General features: G+C 48.8%; 1 protein-coding gene across 1 annotated transcript in view; it reads right to left on the bottom strand.

The window, feature by feature from the left end:
* The window catches only part of kif1aa (kinesin family member 1Aa), a gene marked incomplete at both ends in the record, with an annotated part of 45,813 nt that overhangs the window by 6,655 nt on the left and 18,159 nt on the right, over positions 1–20,999 (bottom strand). Inside the window, 22 exons of the mRNA XM_079739810.1 lie at positions 3,917–4,022; positions 4,216–4,300; positions 4,650–4,716; positions 4,828–4,936; positions 6,685–6,740; positions 7,112–7,230; positions 7,652–7,742; positions 8,041–8,203; positions 8,494–8,647; positions 8,835–8,920; positions 9,339–9,457; positions 13,397–13,537; positions 14,187–14,365; positions 15,788–15,936; positions 16,509–16,599; positions 16,719–16,791; positions 17,212–17,392; positions 18,180–18,260; positions 18,796–18,911; positions 19,095–19,174; positions 20,234–20,309; positions 20,753–20,832. Of these exons, the coding sequence (XP_079595936.1) occupies positions 3,917–4,022; positions 4,216–4,300; positions 4,650–4,716; positions 4,828–4,936; positions 6,685–6,740; positions 7,112–7,230; positions 7,652–7,742; positions 8,041–8,203; positions 8,494–8,647; positions 8,835–8,920; positions 9,339–9,457; positions 13,397–13,537; positions 14,187–14,365; positions 15,788–15,936; positions 16,509–16,599; positions 16,719–16,791; positions 17,212–17,392; positions 18,180–18,260; positions 18,796–18,911; positions 19,095–19,174; positions 20,234–20,309; positions 20,753–20,832 (2,402 nt within the window). The remainder of the gene's footprint in view (positions 1–3,916; positions 4,023–4,215; positions 4,301–4,649; positions 4,717–4,827; positions 4,937–6,684; positions 6,741–7,111; positions 7,231–7,651; positions 7,743–8,040; positions 8,204–8,493; positions 8,648–8,834; positions 8,921–9,338; positions 9,458–13,396; positions 13,538–14,186; positions 14,366–15,787; positions 15,937–16,508; positions 16,600–16,718; positions 16,792–17,211; positions 17,393–18,179; positions 18,261–18,795; positions 18,912–19,094; positions 19,175–20,233; positions 20,310–20,752; positions 20,833–20,999) is intronic.

The raw sequence follows: 20,999 nt of genomic DNA, 5'->3' as shown, positions 1-20,999 counted from the left end.
TTTCATTTATTCAACCTTTTGAAAAACACCCATGCACAGTACACACCATCAAGGTCTTAGTATATGATGTTTCTTGGTCCACTCATCTACTCCCAGGTTGTGAGTACGTTGTGAGAACAGTTGCACTGAGAGACTGATCCTGCATCCCTGTCTAACATACTCATCCATCTGGTTCTAGGTATGCTCCAAGCTGTTCCATTGAATCATTGAGGGCGCACTTCTATCCAAAGCTACAGCTAACACAGCGCCGGGTCCTTCTGGACGAGGAGAGGCTGATCCAGCTCAGGGGTGTTCACAGGTAGGGCCGGGACCAGCTCAGATCCAACAACCTCCACACTCTCCCCTGACGAGGTCCATTGGAAACACATGACCACCACCCGAAACACGTTTTATTTCTGTTTTGCTCCATGATTGAATCCATACCTTCTCCTTGCACACCGCTTCCAGTGTTTCCCACAGCGAGAGCTGAGACCAGCTCTGTTCCTGGCGTGACGCCCAGCAGGCAACACTCTAAATATGAAGCGGTGGATTCAGACCGGGGCCAATGTTTCTGTGAGCCATTAAGGAACTTCACGTTGGTTGCAGCTTCTCGTGTAGAGAGAGTTCATCTGGCCGTGGCCTGGGGTGACCAGAGAACCCCTCCCTACAGACGCATCTCTAGGGAGGGGAAGCCCTACAGCGGGACAGAGAGGGGAGCCCTGACCTCCGAAAGGGGACACACACTCTTCTCTAGGGTTCTGCTCTAGGGTTCCTAACAGGTAGACCGGGGGACAATGGGGTTTGAACCCGGAACCTTTCAGCTGGGAGTCAAACTTCGGCCCTCTGGACTATCCTGCCCCCGCTTTACTGCAAGAGGGCCAGTGACCGGCAGATATTATGTCAATAGCCTAATTATTAAGGGAGAGGAACACGCTGCCCATACGGAGATGATCACACGCACCGAGTCATAGAGGCACATGTGTGAGTGCAGTGCATGACGGCCGCCGCTGGAGAGACGTCTTGAAGCACTTGAAAGGTCTTTTTACACGGCTTTTAAAAAGCGCCAAGGCCAGGTTTAAGTCATTGTGCTGGCGCCACTTGTGTCAACCTCGCCTTCGCTCGCGCTGCCGACTTCACAGAGCCCGGGTCGCATGGCTCCGCTCCGAGGTACACTTCGCCGCATGGGGGCGGAGTCACGCCGCGGGCGACCAATGAGGTCATGTTTAGTCCACCTGCCGTGTTGGCTTCAGGCCGGGACCACCTGGAGCAGGTCTGAGTGTTCTGCAGGGTCAAGATTCTCAGGGGTCCACGAGAGGTCTTAAAAACGTTCTTGTCGAAGAACAGCAGAATAAGTCGTAGACTTCTTTCTCATAAACACTTAGAGACAACAGGATCCATTGATGCACAGGGAGGGCATGTCGAGCTGTGGTACCCACCTCCCAGAAGGCTCATCAATAATGATGAGCTCTGCGTCAAAGTGTGTACAAAATAACGTTTGCCAGCTTCAGATATCATATATAGTCAATTGTGTGAAGAACACCGATGTGCAGATTTGGACCAATCAATCTTGCCAAAGATCAAAGCAAAACAGACTGTATTTTTCTGATTATTGCAAACATTAAAGTACGAACACGTTGCTGTGTTTTTCCTTTTCGGGAAAGACATTTCTGGGAAATGGCTCTGCTCAAAAAAAGTTTGGTCTGAATCGGTACTGCCCTCTAGTGGCCTCTACACGGAAATGCTGTTTCAAATCTCAAAAAGTTGTTTTTTATACATTTAAGTACAGACCTATCATTGGGAATATAAAGGTTCACTCTGTGTTAATGCTTTGTTCTACCAGTTGAGCCAGACAGGAAATCGAACCCCTGACCCTGGCAATGCTAATGCCTTGCTCGACCAGAGGAGCCAGAGAGGGAATCCAAGCCAGCCATGCACTTCCTGTGGATCATCAGCACTTCCTGTCGAACCATCCTGCTCAGCGCCAGCTCAGCTCAAACACCCACCGTAAACACAACACTAGGGAGAGGGGGGCACATGCACAGCTTGGGACTGCATTTCCCACAATGCACTGGGAGGGAGTGAGGGAGGAAGGGAGGGAGAGAGGGAGGAGGGAGGGTCAGGCAAGCAAGGGACAAATGGCGGAAAGATTATCAATATAATAATCAGTCAGCGGAGGAGGAAGAGGAGGAGGAGGAGGAGGAGGAGGAAGGAACAGGAGAACTTGGAATGACAAGAAAAATATCTCAAAAGAAAACAGAGACAATGAGGATGATGATGATGTTGATGATGAAATATGTTCTATATTGAAGAAGACGGCGTATCAAATACCTAGGCATGTCCGAATCAAGAAACTGTCTGTAAAACATAAAACAACATCGAGTTAGTGGAGAGCAGCGGCAGGGGAGGTCCTGCTGTCGTCAGGCAACGGAGCGGCGAAGGAGGCCGCCATCTTGTCCCCACCTCCTGCCCCTGGTCCCCGCCTCCCCCCTTCTGGTCAGTTGTGGTGTGTGTGTGTGTGTGTGTGTGTGTGTGTGTGTGTGTGTGTGTGTGTGTGTGTGTGTGTGTAATATCGTGCCAGCCTTACAGACTTTTCTATATATGTCACCTATATATACAATATTCAGTTTATAATATAGAAGCATTGAAATGGATGTTCAATGTGCGGTACTGCATATTGGGGACCAGGCTAGGTTAAGGTGTGGGATTATGTTATGGTTCTAGTAGGATTATGCTAGGGTACATGGTGTTCTAGTGGGATTAGACTATGTTATGGTGATCTAATGGGGTTAGATTATGCATTCATTAATATATCAATCAATACATTTATTGAGTTAACCAAATAAAACCATGTCTCTAGATACAAGTGTTAACTCTGACTCCTCTTCTATGGTTAGTTATTTAAGTGAGTTAAACCAGAAATCGTTAGAATGGTTGGTTCAAAACAAGACAGGCTGCTACTTTGTGATGCGCTTGACTTTAAACAAACCCTGACAATTATAATGACGCTAATTTTCAACAGAGTGCTCGTTAAGGGCATCGTTAAGGGCATCGTTAAGGGCATGCAGGCGTCTAGCGTGCGCTGCTGTCGCTCAGGCTGCGCTCCGTCTGAAGGGTGGAGGAGGTGAGGGGTCTCAGGTGCCACGATGCAAGGTGACGGTGCAATGATGGAGGCATGACAGCATAACATAGGGAGGGTGGTGCAGCCAGCAAAGAATAATACGCCCTGCACACCTACACAATAACACACCCACACATCCATTCACCCACACACACACACACCTACACAGCTTTACAGCTACACACCCACAACCCAGAAGCTACTTCTATTGGCCCAGTGGCAGGCCGATGACGCTGGTATAACAAGGTGTGTGAGATCCAAGCCATGCAACCTTTCGCTTGTTGGGTGCTTTTAGTGCATTGTGGGTAGAGAAACTCAAACAGAAAAAGCTGGTATAGGCCGCCTGTTGCAGTCCTTGTTGTGCCCCAGAGGAGGTCCTCATGCTGGGTAGTTCGAACACACATCTGTCCTGTTGATATAACCCTCGGAGATCAGCACATTGATATAAAACCAGAGTGCTGAAACGGAACCGTTTTCATATTGCTCTCTTTATTGATCTATTTTTAATTCTTGTTGAATTCCAGTTTACCACCGGAATTCAAAGGCAAGCCGAATGCGATTTAAAGGGAATATTTCCAGACCCGGCCAGAATGTGTGAGTTTGCTGCCACCTACAGGTCAGACACGGCAGTACGCTAAAAAGAGGAATAGTTTCTCAGCATTAAGTTGTTCTGAACATCTGGCTAGCTAGCCGTGAACACACAGAGTGGGTTGCGTGTGTGTGGTTACAAGTGACGAGTAAAGACACGGGTGAGGATTTAATTAGTCCCAGCTAACCAGAGCTAGTTAGCAGTGCGCTAGCGGCTAGCGGCTAACCCACCTGTCGTCCTGCGTGGGCCTGACGTAGCCGGCCGACAGGATGTTGAGCGACAGGATGTTGGGGTCGATGATGGTCTCGTCCGCCTCGGGGGTGTTACGCAGGCGACCTGGAACACACAACCTCCGTTAGGAGCGGGGGTGGAGGAGCCAGTCCCGAGGGTTAGGACTCCATCAGCACCCAGCCCAACGCACCCACGACCAGAACCCCACCCCTCCCAGTGTTCAGCACCACCTGACCCAACGCACCCACGACCAGAACCCCACCCCTCCCAGTGTTCAGCACCACCTGACCCAACGCACCCACGACCAGTTCCCGGACGTCCTTCCACTCGATGTCGCCCCCGGACTCGTGGACGATGGTGACTGTGACCCTCCTCTGGAGACCCTGGGGGGGGGGGAGAGAGAGGGAGAGAGGGGGGGGGAGATCTTATTTAGCTTGTAATGTAAATGTTTCTCCTGCCAATAAAGCCTTTTTAAGTGCATTGAATTGTGGGAGAAAGAGAGAGAGAGAGAGAAATAGGAAGAGAGACAGAAAGAGATAGGGAGAGAGAGAGAGAGAGAGAGAGAAAGAGAGACGGAGAGGCAGAGAGAGAGAGAGATAGGGAGAGAGACAGAGAGAGATAGGGAGAGAGACAGAGAGAGATAGGGAGAGAGACTGAGAGAGATAGGGAGAGAGACAGAAAGACTGATAGAAAGACAGAAATGATGTCAGAGGTCAGAGGATGAGGTCTTACCTGGTGCAGCAGGTAGGTGCCGTGACATGGCATGCCCCCCCTGTGGTCCACCGCCGCTGGGATGTAGCTGAGCACACACACACAATTGATGATTTTAAAGAACGACATTGCTAAGCTAAGCGCTGTTATCCGGTCTTCTTGCTAAGTGCTAAGCTAACCCCTGACAGTGGACACTCACTCTCCGTTAGCCTCCAGCTCACAGATCTCAAACAGAACCATCAGGTCGTATTTACAGTGGCAGGGCCCCGCGCTGGGGCGCGTCATGGCTGTCAGTTTGGTGGCAGGGACTGGAGAGAGAGAGAGAGAGAGAGAGAGAGAGAGAGAGAGAGAAAATGGGCATTAGACCATAGTGAGACATTGTGTACCTCTAGATGCAGGCTGGAAGTTTGGGTAAGGCTGTGTTTTAGGGAACACTAGAATTTCAGCCAATCAGCGACAGCAGTTGTAATGACAGTGCTTCACCACAGGGGGACGCTGTCCCCACAGTTAGTCATTAGCGCTATGGTTTTGTATGGTTGTCCTATGTCTAAATTAATCTGCCCTTCACACAGCCTGGATCCAAACTGCCCCAATGCATCAAGGAGCCTCTTGAGGAAGGAAAGGTCAACCACCAGAGAACGGGGGCCAGCGGTGCTAGCGAGGACAGCTACACTAGCCCTGGGCTAGCATGGCAGCGCCGCGGACAGCGCTAACCCTACGAGGAGAAGAAGAGTTGAAGTGAGGGGGACGCAGGGACTGAGAGAGAGGGAGCACTCTGTCCTGTAGGGGGAGCACTTTCACAGAACGCCTCCATGAATACAGAGGAGAGCATGTGATCCAGGTGGAGACGGAGGAGGAGCAGGGAAACGACCACGCAGAAGGGACAGACACCAGACACACACGACGTCAGGTTCAGAATCACCAGAACCCAGACTCTTCTTATATCAAATATCTTCATAGAGGATATAAAATATGATATAAAATTTAAATATGATATAAAACATAAAAAACGTAAATATAAAATAATATATTAAAATATGCATAAAACTATGCAAATAATATACATCAAATAAAAATATAAGGATGGTAAATATTGTTGATGAAATAATAATATATACAATTAAAAAATATATACACAGTTACACTGTGATGACCTTAACACAGCTGGTCATAGATCATACGAAAAATAAATAAATATATAGCTATCTATATGTAATATTTTGTTTCTCTTTCTTCCGAAAAATGGCTTACTTATTACTTATTGTAAATCGCTTTGGATAAAAGTACCTGCAAATGCAAATATCAAATATATTCTAAACATAGACGAAGGAGAAATATGAGAAGAGGTTTTGAAGGGGTCTTTAACAGATAGCTGATACAAGAGGAGAGGGTTCCAGTGGTTCTGGCCCGTGGTCGTCCACCAACCAGGCGTCTGAGCCCTGATCACTGAACAGATGGAGGTGGGCGGGGCCTCCAGCTGGGCCTGCTCCTCGGCCTCCAATAGGAAGGAGGCGGCCAGGCCGGCGGCGGAGAGGGCGTGGCCTGACAGCGAGTCAACCAGCAGGCCGTTGAGGGCGTCGGGCACCAGGTAGCGGATCAGCTCCAGAGCTTTCTCCCGCTCCGGGGACGCCTCTGAGTCCGCTGCGCCACACCACAGGACGACTCAAGACCGCAGGACAGGTACATGCAGTACATACATACACACGTGATACACACAGTACACAATACAGACGCACACACCCAGCACATATATACACGCAGAACCATATACATAGTACAACCACTCACACTGACACAAACACATGCAATGCAGACATACACAAGCAGAACGTAGTAAATACACTCACACGCAGTACACACACACGCACAGTACATACAACACACACACTCACACGCAGAACGCAGTACAAACACACATGTAATACACACAGTGCATACACAAGCAGAATGCAGCACCAATGCGAATGCCATATCATTCAATTGTACACACACACCTACCAACACAACTACACTCATACACACACACACACACACACAAAGTAGGTGCAGTACCTACCAGGTTTGGAGAGGGGCATGACTCTGGGGAAGTGTCTCCTGCACGGACGCAGCGGGCTGAGAGAGAGGGAGAGAGGAAAAGGACCAGGGTTACACACACAACTACACTCTTATACACTCATACACATGAGAGAGGACCAGTTACACACACACTCCTCAACACCCTCACACAACTATGACCGTATAGATATCAATATCCACTCACTCTGAAACAGCCTTGCTCTGTACAGCTCATGACTCCTGAGCATCCCCAGACTAACTCTAGCTAGTTTTAAAATCCCTTTTAGTAATATTTAAGTTTGTTTGGACGGCCAAAATGGAGAAAGAAAGATCAATGTAATCAATGTTTTCAATGTATCCGGAGTGGTGGGAAGATCAGCTCGATGTCCCCGTAGGGCCATGGGGCCGGGGGTGGCCTGTCGCTCTACCTGATGACGTCCTTGCAGAGTGGGGGGAAGGGCTGCTTCTGGTAGTGACCGAACACCTCGAACACGATGGGCTGGGTCCGGATGTACTCCACGAACGACTTGGTCACCTCCACCGCGATCTGACGGGAACAAGATGGGATGAGCTGTGTTACGCTGACACATCGACCAGAGAGAGCCCCGCCAGGCGACATTACCGACAATATGCGTAAGATGAATCTGTATCTCTGGGGATTTCTGAATGGCTTGTTAGTTTAAAGTGATTATACTTCTTATTATTGTTGGGTTGCGTCCATTGTTAATCAAAAACAAACGTTCAGTATCTGAGTTTATCATACTGGCTGAAGCATTGTTGTCAGAGAAGTCAAGTCATGGCAACTTAGCATATTTCCTAAGTCTCTGATGATTTAATGTTTTAGTCCAGTGTTACAGGTAACTCCTCTAGCTAATACATATGGGTATAAAGATGTTTCAAAGCCCTTTCCTTCCCTGTATCACAGCTGACACTGAGAACAATTCATGAAGAGTTTCTCCAGTTCTTACGTTCTGTACGTGGTAGAACCCCAGCGGGGGGCCACGGCCGGTGTTCTTCAGAGGCTCCGTGGAAAACGCCTCGTCATGGCGATGGATGAAGCTGGTGGAACAGAGCGATACGGTTCAGATTAGCGGACGTTTCTCAGCCAGAGAGACTCGTAAGTTCACATCTGGAATCAGATCAACCAGAAGACTATCCTAAGTCTGTCTAAAAATAAGAATCGACCAATTAATTCATTTCAAATATATAACGGATTTAATCAGATGAAATAAGAAATAAATTAATTTGGGCGATTATAATTATCCATAACAAGCCATCCCTAAACCTGTCACTATGACATGTGATCTGTGACATCACAAGTGGGCGTGGCCACAGGGCGTGGGGGGGGGCGACTCACTTGAACTGGCAGAAGATGTCTGCGTACTCGGCCGAGATGCTGTAGGCCTGCAGCACAGTGACCCTAAAGGTGAACAGGCTGCCGATCTTCAGGTGCTCTAGGGCGCCCCCCAGAGGGGCATCCAGGGGGGGCTTAGCTGGAGCGTCCGCCTCATCAGACCCAGCTGGGGGGGGGGGGGGGGGTGGGGGAAGACATTACATATTAGATAAAGAAATGTTGTCAAATAGTATTAGTATAATTATTCAGTCAATACTAGCTCATAATCATGCTAAAGGCTGTGCTAGTTGCACTTATAAACAACTACACAGATAGATATTAAAAAAAGTAAGGTAAAACTGTCGATATACTGTATTGCATTACGCGTTATGCAGGTCTAGCTGTTATCGGAAGGGACTTAGGTTGGACTGAGATACAGGTCATGAAGGAGCAGGTGGAGAGAGCGAAGAGTCTTACCTGTGTTGTTGTTGACCTCGTCAGCAGAGGGCGCTGTCTCTGCACTCTGCCCCTCCCCCTCCACGAAGCGTAGCTCCTCTTGGGACACGCCCCCTGCCCTGGACACGCCCCCCAGTGGAACCAGCGGAACACCCGGACCGGATTCGGACTGGAACTGGAGCGGGACAGAGTTCACAATGTGGGTTAGAATACAACCCTGTACACTCACTACAGTCCACCTCCTACAGCACCAGGGTTAAGGCTGGGGCCCGATGGATGGATAGGGGTAGTACTATCTATCCCCCCATCTACGTGAAGCCCATGAAGTCTTCTGTGATGATTAATGATGTGTTTTCCGGTACCTTCTCAAACTGGTGGTCATCGAAGGTGATCTTGGCGGTTCCTGACTGGCGGACTCCTGAGCCGTAGTCTGGAGCCTCCTCGTCGCCTGAAGAACCACAAGACTAAACTTAATACCCACAGATGGTTTCAGGGAGAAAGAGTGAACCAAAGACAGACCATGAAGGGACTAAACCAAAGGAATCCCCTGCTTTTGGTGAGTCCATTATGCTCGTTCCCCTCTAGGGGGCGACAGACTCAACAGTGTCGTCGAAAGCGGTTAGCTTACTTCAAAATAAGTCAAGTGGGCACAAAGAAGTTCTTTGTACAATAACTTTATGATGTTCAATGCGGTTTGGTGAATGAACTCTTCATGTGTTACGACCTATTGGTCGGAGATGGGTCATCAGAGTTCTGACTGCAGAAATTAATAAATAGAAGTCATTCATTGTTCAGATCATCTGCCGAAATTTCATCAGAAAAAAGCGAAATCTTGGAGGTGCCTAAAAAGTATTTAGGGAGCTCACCTGATATGGCCTGGACCGCCACGCGCAGGAAGCCCTTCACCTCGCCCTTCTCGTTCACCACGGCCACGCGGTGCACCAGAGGCACCGGGTACAGAAGGTTACTCAGGTAGACGAAGGACCTGGGGGGGAGCAGGGGAGACCAGGGGAGGGATGGGGGGAGAAGAGGGAGGGAGAGAGAGAGAGAGAGAGAGAGGCGGAGAGACAAGAGACATAAAATGAGAAAACGAATCAAGGGTAAAGTCACGGATTAGTCTGGGTTGCGGTACATGGTCGAAAATAAAACACCACCAAACAGGACAAACATAAACAGCCGCAAAGCAACCAAATAGAAGCTGGACGGCTCTCGCTACGGCCACGCCCGCCCTGTCCTGACGTGTCCCCAGGCCCGAGGGCGGCATCCTGGGGCCCTCATTGGCTGACATGCACATCTAGGGGTCTAGGTTTTCCTGTGGAGGGCTAGGGACGTGTAATTCCTTTAGGGGTGGAGGCCTGGGAAGCCCTTTGAGACTAGGATCTGGATCTGTACTCTGACCGGACCGGACAGATAGATCGGACTTGGCACAGGAGGAGCTATCTGTGTTTCCGATAAGCCGAATGCACGGTCGCGGTTCTCGGTACGATTGAGAAGAAATAGTGGCATTTGAATCTGTTTATCTGACGGGTGTACCTGGTGATTCCATGTGCTCAAAACGAAGATATGGAGCATTCTTTTCCCTGTTGTACTTCTTATGTTTGGATTAACCCTTTGCAAAAGGAGTGTAACTTGACTTATATGTCATAATAACGGAGCATACTACTCATTCTTATTCTCTAGATTTAAATTGTTTTTTTTTGGAATGTGCCTCAATTCTCGATTGGTCGAACCTGCAGAATGCTAAGATACCTTGTTAACCGAGAGCCAATAGGATCGAGGGAAGCGGGTAGACATTTAAGGGTGCGGGAGAGTTAAAGAAGGGGGTAGATGACAAGATTGGTGAGGCGTACAGAAGGCATGCTCAGGACAAAAAGGGTGATTACTAAAAATAATTAGTAAAAAAACGTAAGAAACGTTTCTCAGCTTCCAGACTCAAAGGAACTCAAAGAATACCAAACAGAAACCATGAGACGAACCACGACTCAGCTGGAACAACACTGGCAACGGCTGACACACGGCGCGCTACGGCAAAGTAACAGGGAGGATGAGGTCAGGACGGAATGGAGCTCACTGGTGCAACGGAAAAAAAGAAAATGGCATCGACGTAAAGTTCGAGTGAAAACTGACCCCGAAACAAAAAGGTGCTCTGGCATGCCTAAAAGAGACTGCTGCAGTAGAAACCAGCTCTTTCATCTTGAGATCCTCTAGGTTTGATTGTCTCTGCATCTCCTACACACCGTCTACTCTTCCCCCCCACAGCCCGACAGGACGGTTACCGCTGTGGTGGGTTGGTAGGAAGATGAGTGCCTCAGACATGTCAGGGCCTTTGTGGGCCAGAGGTTTGCTACCTTCTAGACGTTCACACGCAACGGGGAGCTACGGCAGCACAAGCAGCGGTGGGGAGCCAACGTTGCTTGGATCTCTGCGGGACAGTTCTCAGCAGCAGGGAAGCTTTAAGTGGCAGCTAATGCTCTGATCAGCAGGGGTTAAGGGTTAAGGGGTCAAAGGTGCAGAACAGACTATGGCAAGCCTAAAAGCCCAGAAATGTCTACCAGTGTCCGCTCCAGGTTCCCGCTCAGGGATCGATATGAGTATCATCAGAATGTGTCTCACGAGCGGCATAAGCAGTGATGCACTAAAGGAGATTAAAGGAATGGATGAGTAAGCAGGAACGTTTTGAGGCAGCGTTCAGGTCACTTGGAGGGCCAAAACAGAGGGGGAGAATGCTGCTAAAGCACCAGGATTTAAAGGGCGAGAACTTGTTTAAGAACTAGTTAAAGAACTAGATAATGTACTAGTTCAAGTAGCAACATGGGGACATTGCACAATCCAACTAAATGGATATCCGTTTTGGGTTCGAACAAGGTTGTTCAGACTTCGTATTTTGGACTAAACATCTCTAAATTTGACCAGGTCTTAAAAGTCATGCCTAAGACTGAATGGTGCTCATGACCTACAGTCTAACCCTGGGCAGAGAAGGTTCTTCCATGTTCAGAAAGTAGGAATCCTCCCGGGTATTTACTGCCCACCATGGATGTGTTACACCCTGAGGCAGTGGAGTGGAGTCAAACTGAGACTGTAGTGTTCTGCTTACAGGTTACATGTTGGTGTCTGTGTTCATTGAGTGGCGACCTCCACCCGTCTCCATGTGAAGTTCAAACAGGTGGAGCGGTGATGCCAGCTGGGTGGAGGTATGGCGATGATGTCGGGGAGGGGGGGGGGGGGGGGAGGCAGGAAGCAACGTGAGCGGCTCTAAAGTTAGCTGTGGTTAACTTTAGTCGGTGCTGAGACAAAAAAACGTTATCATCTAGAGACGCTTTTCAATGGATTGTCGACAACACGTAAACAAAACATGTTTGCCATTTTGGCAAAATGGAAGTGGTGAAACTTCCTGGTTTAGAAGGTAAAAGTCCTCCACGGCGGTTTGAGCCAACCGGATTGGGGGGTTGACTCCAACCCATCCGATTGGCCAGTTCGCCCCAACCCATCCGATTGGCTAGATCTGATTGCATGGTTGCTGGCGCTTGCTGGCTCAGTGCAGGGACAGAGCAGAAACATGGAACCGGACTTTTACATTCTGGACCTGGAGCGGTCCATCCACGGAAGTGTCATGTTCATAATGATAGAAGGGGGTGGGGGTGGGGGGCAGGGCTAGGATTGGCTCCTCCCTCTCAGCATGGGAGCAGACCCTGAGTCCCTCAGCGTGAAAGAGCTAGTTTCCTTCCCAGCAGGCCTCTGGAACCTCACCAACCTTCCCACTACACTGAATATCGGAGAGCGGTCGTAAAAGGGGTCCTGGCCTTCGCTGGAGCCTCTGCAGAACGCCCCCTCCTCCTCCTCCTCCTCCTCCTCCTCCTCCTCATCCTCCTCATCCTCCTCCTCCTCCTTCTCCACCTCCTCCTCCTCCTCATCATCCTGTCCCCCGAGCTCCAAGCACGGGTGGTCCAGGAAGATCTCATCATCCTCCAGGTCCTCTAAGTCCTCCAGGTCCTCCCCCCCGCGGCCGTCGGCCGGCTCCGTCACCTCCGACACCGACGGGGTCGGGGAGGGGGTGGGGTCGCTCATGCGCTCACTCATACACGCGTTGAAAATGAGGTTGCTGGGGCAACCGGAGACAGGGCGGGCGGGATCTAGGTTAGTACGTTGGTCAGAGTAGAAGCACACACACACACACACACACACACACACACACACTCCGAGACCGGATCAGACCGGATCAGACCGGATCCAACCAGACCACACACACACACACACACACACACACACACACACACACTCCGAGACCGGATCAGACCGGATCAGACCGGATCCAACCAGACCAGGACCAGGCCAGATCAAGGCCCCCCAGATAAACCTCACCTTCCAGATCTCAGATCTGTTTCAGGATCTTAGACGTGGAAATGGCGATCAACAGCAGAGGATGACAGTTGGGAGAGACAAGCTGAATACAGGAAGCCCTCCATATAAATATCACTCATCACCATTGTAGTTATGGTTAACAGTAACAGTGAACTGATTTCATTGTTAAACTTCACCAACATGTTGGTAACTTGCTTTGTGAGGATCTTTTACTCAGTGTTGTTCTGAGTTGGTTAATGTCGGCCAGTGGTTGGTCATTAAAGTCATCCATCACGGGGGTTAGTGGTCGGTCATTAAAGTGGTCCATCGTGGGGGTTAGTGGTTGGTTATTAAAGTCATCCATCACAGGGGTTAGTGGTTGGTCATTAAAGTGGTCCATCGTGGGGGTTAGTGGTTGGTTATTAAAGTCATCCATCACGGGGGTTAGTGGTTGGTCATTAAAGTGGTCCATCGTGGGGGTTAGTGGTTGGTTATTAAAGTCATCCATCACGGGGGTTAGTGGTTGGTCATTAAAGTGGTCCATCGTGGGGGTTAGTGGTTGGGGTGTTAGTGGTTGGTCCGTTACCTGCCGACCAGACGGAACCAGGGGAAGCGGTCGTAGAACGGGTCTCCGCCGGTCATCACGCTCTCACTGTCCTCGACTGCGTTGCTGCTGGGCACTTCGGCAGCCCGGTCGTACATCTCCCTCATCAGGTCCAGCCTCTGTCTGTTGGGAGGGGCATGAAGAACACCTCTGGTGATATACATATCAGTTTTGGTTTCAAGTAATGTTAGGATCTTGTCACTAAGAAGTATCACTTAGGATGGTTTGGTTCTCCAATGGTTTTAAATTACAAGTAGAACACTTCCGATGACAATCGATTGGGTTTTCAAAGACCACACAAAAACCTGAATTGGGAATCCCAAACCTCCGCCCAAACCCCTTCCAAACCCCACCCAAACCCCTTCCAAACTCAGTTCAATTCAATTCAATTCAATTTTATTTGTATAACCCTTAATCACCATTACAGTCTCAAAGGGCTTAACAGGCCAAATATTTATGACACCCCCCTTTACCCAAGCCCCCACAAGGGCAAGAAAAAACTCCCTTGAAATTAGCAAGGAAGAAACCTTGAGAAGAAACGCATAGTAGGGGATCCCTTCCTCCAGGGATGGTCAGGAGTGCCATGGGTGCCATAATTGACATACAGGTAAATAAATTCACATCATATTAAATTGGTGATGTGGTGCTGGCCGGTTCACCATGAGGAGAGTCCAGGCATCCAGTCCAGTCACCGCAACACGCCAACTCCACCTACAGACCCATCCTACCCTCTCCATACTTGAGGACCCAGACCCGTCCCCTGCTGCGGTACCTGAGCTTCTCCAGGGTCCAGTAGTGGGTAGCCCCGTTCTTCTGGTCCTGCACCTCGACGGCCACGATGGTGCGGGGGAAGTGCCTCGCCCCGCGGTCCTTCTCAGTCTCGGGGGGCAGCAGGTCTTGGGGCAGCGGGGAGTACAGCGTGTCCGTCAGCAGCACAAACTGGAACTGGACCTGGGGGGGACGGAAACAGTTCTGAGGGCAGTGCATTACCTAGACTAGATGAATAGCTAGGCTAGTAGAATAGCTAGGCTAGTAGAATAGCTAGGCTAGTAGAATAGCTAGGCTAGAAGAATAGCTAGGCTAGTAGAATAGCTAGGCTAGAAGAATAGCTAGGCTAGATGAATAGCTAGGCTAGTAGAATAGCTAGGCTAGAAGAATAGCTAGGCTAGTAGAATAGCTAGGCTAGAAGAATAGCTAGGCTAGTAGAATAGCTAGGCTAGATGAATAGCTAGTTTAGTAGAATAGCTAGGCTAGTAGAATAGCTAGTCTAGTAGAATAGCTAGGCTAGTAGAATAGCTAGGCTAGAAGAATAGCTAGGCTAGTAGAATAGCTAGGCTAGAAGAATAGCTAGGCTAGATGAATAGCTAGGCTAGATGAATAGCTAGGCTAGTAGAATAGCTAGGCTAGATGAATAGCTAGGCTAGTAGAATAGCTAGGCTAGAAGAATAGCTAGGCTAGAAGAATAGCTAGGCTAGTAGAATAGCTAGGCTAGTAGAATAGCTAGGCTAGATGAATAGCTAGGCTAGTAGAATAGCTAGGCTAGAAGAATAGCTAGGCTAGTAGAATAGCTAGGCTAGAAGAATAGCTAGGCTAGATGAATAGCTAGGCTAGTAGAATAGCTAGGCTAGAAGAATAGCTAGGCTAGTAGAATAGCTAGGCTAGAAGAATAGCTAGGCTAGTAGAATAGCTAGGCTAGATGAATAGCTAGTTTAGTAGAATAGCTAGGCTAGTAGAATAGCTAGTCTAGTAGAATAGCTAGGCTAGTAGAATAGCTAGGCTAGAAGAATAGCTAGGCTAGTAGAATAGCTAGGCTAGAAGAATAGCTAGGCTAGATGAATAGCTAGGCTAGATGAATAGCTAGGCTCGTAGAATAGCTAGGCTAGATGAATAGCTAGGCTAGATGAATAGCTAGGCTAGAAGAATAGCTAGGCTAGTAGAATAGCTAGGCTAGATGAATAGCTAGGCTAGTAGAATAGCCCGAAACGGCCCGTGATAGAGAGGGGAAATACACCGGGACACGGGCTACGTCTCTCTGGATCCGTGGTCAGGGAGCAGCACGGAGGAGAGGCGAGGCTGCTGGACTCCCAGCTGAAAAGTTCTGCGTTCTACTCTCAATGCCTTAAGGGATGAAGCCCCAGCCCCTAATTGCTCCTTAAGGGACTGTGTCTGATTTTACTGTAAGTCACTTTGGATTAAAGTGTACTAATAACAGTAGCCGAATCAAATGTCATACATCAGCACTATTTACAACCACAGCACAAGGTCCAATCAGATATCTAACATTGTTAGAAGCATTTGAAGAAGAAGAGGTCGATACGGAGAGGCAGCACCAAGGCCCCGGGGGTCGGAGACGAGGGGTGGATGTTTCCTGACCTTCTTCTTGAGCTCCACGCTGATGGCGTTGGCCTCCTTCAGGAAGATGGCGTTGCCCCACAGCAGGTCCCTCAGGGAGGTGAACTGGTAGGACCGCCACCTGCGGAAACCCCACACGGCCAGCTCCGTCTCCTTCTCCGTCCACTGGACTGGGGGTTACCGTGGAAACACAACGTCAATGCCAAAGCGAACGACGGGCGTTCGGAAACATCTCGCCGTCACTTCGGAATCCGAGCGCACCTTGTAATCCTGAGGTGTACCTTTAATGTGCTAGACATCCCTTCATGATTTCTATATCGTCATGCAGCACTTACTAATGTCTTAAGGCCACTCCGATTCTGATTGTTCTAAGTGAGGGGATTTGGATAAAAGCATCCGTACTAACATGTATTTGAGTCGTCTGACTCAAAGTGCTGCCTGATTGGCCAAGAGCTTGGTAGGTGTTGGCTCAAGAAATGTTCCAAAATGGCAGAATGTCGACCGTGCCAGGCCGACAAGAGCTTCTGAGTGACCTTAACCCTAACTTAAAGAGCTACAGCTTATTTATTAACAATACACAACACACAAACAAACCAGTATAACATGTATCGCTATATTGACCTCAAAGCACTACCTCGGCTCTGACAGAGCCTTCGCTCCACCATACAGGGAGCCTCATCTGGCCCAAGGTGTTCCCTCAAAGACGAACTCAACTCAAACAACAGTTTGAGTGCAGCGCTACCTTCTTCCTCTGGCTCCTCCTCTTCCTCGGTGGCGTCGGGGTGGCAGCGGTCCACCTGCTTCTGAAGCGCCTCCAGCTTGCTCTCGTAGTCCTGCACCAAGCACACACCAAGTTACCCTCAGAGCAAGGCCAGCCCGAACAGCGGCACGATACGCCGGGGACCAGTTCCACGTTCGCGTGTCCAGGCCTCTGATTGGCTGATCTACCCACCAGCCTCTGCTGCTCCAGAAGGTTGTTGGCCTCCTCCCGCTCTTTACGGTACAGTTCCTCCAGCTCCTGCAGCCTGGGGACACATCACCGTAGATACATTACAACACCTTCACCAACATTAGCAGGTTTTAGAGAAGCATTAGAAGCCATTTTAGAATCAGCCTTCTGTGTGTCATGCGATGAAAAGAGGGTTCTTGGGGAGGGCTTTTACTGGAGCCAGGAAGTCCATCGTCTAATTTTGATCATTTGCATTACAGCGAAGAGGACTTTTATTTAGTGAACCTGGTTTTGACTGCTTTTGATTGTCTATCTGAATGGGGTTGGCCCAAGTAGTAAGCAAGTCATTAAGTAAATAAGTAAGTAAGTATGTACGCCTAAATTAATTTCTCAAACGTAGATTGCAGTTCAAAGTTCTTTACATAGAGCCTCGAGCACGGGAGCCACCAGACCCTCTGCCCTCCCCTCTGGAGAACCCCCCACCCGGTCTCCCTACCTCTGGTCCATCTCCTGCTTCATGTCGATGCCCTGCTTGTCCAGCAGCTCCCTCTGGGCGAAGGCCCAGTCCACGGGCTCCACGGGGGTCTCGGCGCAGGGCGTCCTCTCCCTCTCGGCGCGGGCCTGCTCCGGGTGGTTGAAGCGGAACACGTGGCTCTTCCCCAGGATGATGCGGTTCCCTGCGGGGGGGGTAGGGGGCAGAGTTCCATGCATCAAGACCCAGGACCGTCTCCGATACAGTGTTGAGACCCACGATGGTATTAGATAACGGTTCATCGCCAGCCTAAGATTTTATATTTATTATATATAAAGGGCATATGGAAAATGGTAGCCTGGGTATACCCGGGCTACCATTTCATTAAGCGCTGATAGGCAGCCTGGATTCCATGGATCAGATTTTCGCCTGAGATAGGGAACCAATCACAGAACGGGGAGGGACGGCAAGACAATGACGACGTCTATGCGACACACCCGTCGTCTTCTTCCTCATCGATTTTCTGTCGCTCTACATACGTCAGCTGGTAGAATTGATACGATTGGCTATGAGCTACGTACAGACTCATATGATAGACATTCGTAGCGCTCAATAAACGGCTCAGGGCAATCGTAAACCACGCCTCAAATATGAGAAAATGAATGTGTGGTTCCCAGACCTCTTCTCAGTGTAGATTGAGATGAGGTCTGGCGTTAGCCGGGCTAGGAAAATGCTTCCTCAGAGTTAAACAGAAGACATACCAAAAGGGCATCCAAAGACTAATTTAGTAATAGTGTAGAATAGTGTAGTGTACATATTGATGTATCAATATGTAAATATTGGTTGCTACATGTGCTTCCTTTCAGTTGACCGAACGGACGTGTGGCAAACCCTGAAGTTTGAGACGAGATTTGATTGTTGGTTCACCCCTACACTGACTTTGTTGAACCTTTTGTACCTTCTCAACACCGAGTCACGTCCCGACGGCTCACCTGACTTCAGGACGGTGGCCTCGGTCACCCTCTTCCCGTTCACGTACGTCTCCGCGTCCTCGCAGGGCTCCAACACCACGGCTGCTCAGAGGGAACAAGCAGGAACGTCAGGAGAACATCCTCTCCAGCCGTTCCAGCCAACAGAGCTTTGGGATCCTCCTCAGAGCAGTCGGTGGATGCCAGGGGCTCAGTGGCAGAGCTCTGAGAGTATCCACCTTCTGCTGTGTTGTGGTTGGCTCTCCTACTTCAACATGCACCTCATCCACCAATCAACAGGAACAGATGGATGTCTATTTGGAGACGGTGGTTTGTTGAGTCACCAGTCAGTGCTCCATAGCAATTACCGACCAATTTAAAAGGAAGATATAAATACCTTGTCCCTAGGACTGAAATCTAGTCTACTGTTAGATTTTCACCAATATGCTCAAAGCATCGGAGGAAATCACCATATTTCAGATTCTGCATTCGCTTGGCTGCTGCATTAGCCAAGCTAGTGTATAGTTAGGCTGGTGCTGTAGCCAGGCCAGTTCATTTGTTAGGCTAGCGCATTAGCGAGGCTAGTACATTAGCCAGGCTAGTGCATTAGCCAGGCTAGTGCTTTAGCCAGGGAGGCTACATAGCTCACCCTCTCCAGTGGGGCCTGTGGAGCTGGTGAAGGTGCAGTGTTCGTCCACGATGAAGTGTCCGCTCAGCACGATGTCCTGGCGGCTGCTAGCGTCCACGCGGCCGACCCTGCACAACAGCAACCACGGACCGTCTCAAGATATAAACCACATCGCTAGGCTAGTGCTGGCATTGGAGCTTACATTTACATTTACGGCATTTAGAAGGCGCTTTTATCCAAAGCGAAGTACATTCGTCAGAAGAAGGAGAGACATCTGACCTGGTGACAGGACAATTCATTGAGCTCCTTACCTGGTGACCCCGTCCTTGATGTAGTACAGAAGACACTCGGACATCAGGGGGTCTTCGTTCAGATTCACCAGGTGAGGGGTCTGAACAGAAACAGTTCACCTTTAGATTAATTTCATCAATGCATCAGCAATAGATGTTACACATGTGAGAGAGAGAGGAGAGATAGGTCAAACTGGAAGGCTGAAGGAGTCTGAAGATTCCAGATTGATAGAGCAGCTCTCAGATAGAGCAGCTCTCAGGTAGAAGAGCACTCAGATAGAGCAGCTCTAAGGTAGAAGAGCACTCAGATAGAACAGCTCTAAGGTAGAAGAGCACTCAGATAGATCAGCTCTAAGGTAGAAGAGCACTCAGATAGAGCAGCTCTCAGGTAGAAGAGCACTCAGATAGAGCAGCTCTCAGGTAGAAGAGCACTCAATAGAGCAGCTCTCAGGTAGAAGAGCACTCAGATAGAACAGCTCTAAGGTAGAAGAGCACTCAGATAGAACAGCTCTCAGGTAGAAGAGCACTCAGATAGAACAGCTCTGAGGTAGAAGAGCACTCAGATAGAACAGCTCTGAGGTAGAAGAGCACTCAGATAGAACAGCTCTCAGGTAGAAGAGCACTGAGGTAAAGCGGCTCTTTGGAAGAAGAGCACTCAGGTAGAAGAGCCCTCAGGAGCTGTGGCTCTACAGAGTCCCTTAGGACTCACAAACCTCGTTGGGAGAGAACAGCCCCACTGTGTCTATAAAGACCGGCTCTGGCTTTCGGTGGCTGTCTGAAGGCTTTACAGGTTAGATGAATAGTGGGTTAGTCTTCCATTTGGTATTGGTTATTGCTAATATCAGATTCCCCATCTGAGATTAATAAATACATCTCTTCTATTAGATGTATTGGTCTTTGTATAGATGGGTTTATATATGGGAAGTGACGTTTTTATTTGCTTTGTTTTGTGTACTTTTATCTTCTCTTGTTTGATTTAATTCTCTTGTCTGTTTGCTGCACCTTAATTCCCTTTCTGGGACAAACAAATCGTGATCTCATCTTCCCCCATCCTGTTTAGTTGGCTGCTCTTTACATGAATCATTTGAATCATATGAACATATCCTATGAATCTATTTTATTACTGCTGTTCAGATGGAGCTGAGGTTCTCTGTCCGTACCTTCTTGGGTGAGAACACGCCCAGGGTTCCTCCGTCTTCCCTCATGGCCACGCCCATCTCCGCCAGCAAAGCCTCTCTGAGGACAGCAGAGGGCCAATCAGAAGCCAGCACTCACAGCTCAGAGGACGATGGACAGATAATGGACAATCACTAACATACAGTAGTTTTTTATCCCATTTGTTAACCAGATAACAGCCATGAAATGCCCGGGTTATAGCCAGGGAAATATATACCAGAATATAGTCATTTATTAATCAGAATAAAAAATAAAATATATGGTAATATACAGGTACTAGCCAGGTAATATCCAGGTAATAGCAAGGTACTAGCCATAGTAATATCCAGGTAATATCCAGGTAATATCCAGGTAATATCCAGGTAATAGCAAGGTACTAGCCATAGTAATATCCAGGTAATATCCAGGTAATATCCAGGTAATATCCAGGTAATAGCAAGGTACTAGCCATAGTAATATCCAGGTAATATCCTGGTACTATCCAGGCAATAGCCAGACCCCACCTTTCCATCCGGATGGCTTCAGTGCGACGGAGCTTTTCCTCCCAGGTCTCGTTGAGTTCAGCGATAATCTTTTCTGTTTCCTGTTAATAATCGAGCATGCAGCATTATCAATACATTGTCAACCCCTTTTCAATACATTATCAATGTTATCAATACATTATCAATGTTATCAATACATTATCAATGTTATCAATACATTATCGATGCATTGCTGTACGCTATCAACTCGTCAACACAACTTGTCAAC

Source organism: Pollachius pollachius (genome assembly GCF_949987615.1).
Source record: "Pollachius pollachius genome assembly, chromosome: 7".
NCBI lineage: Eukaryota > Metazoa > Chordata > Actinopteri > Gadiformes > Gadidae > Pollachius > Pollachius pollachius.
This window is presented reverse-complemented; position numbering and strand designations above follow the sequence as displayed.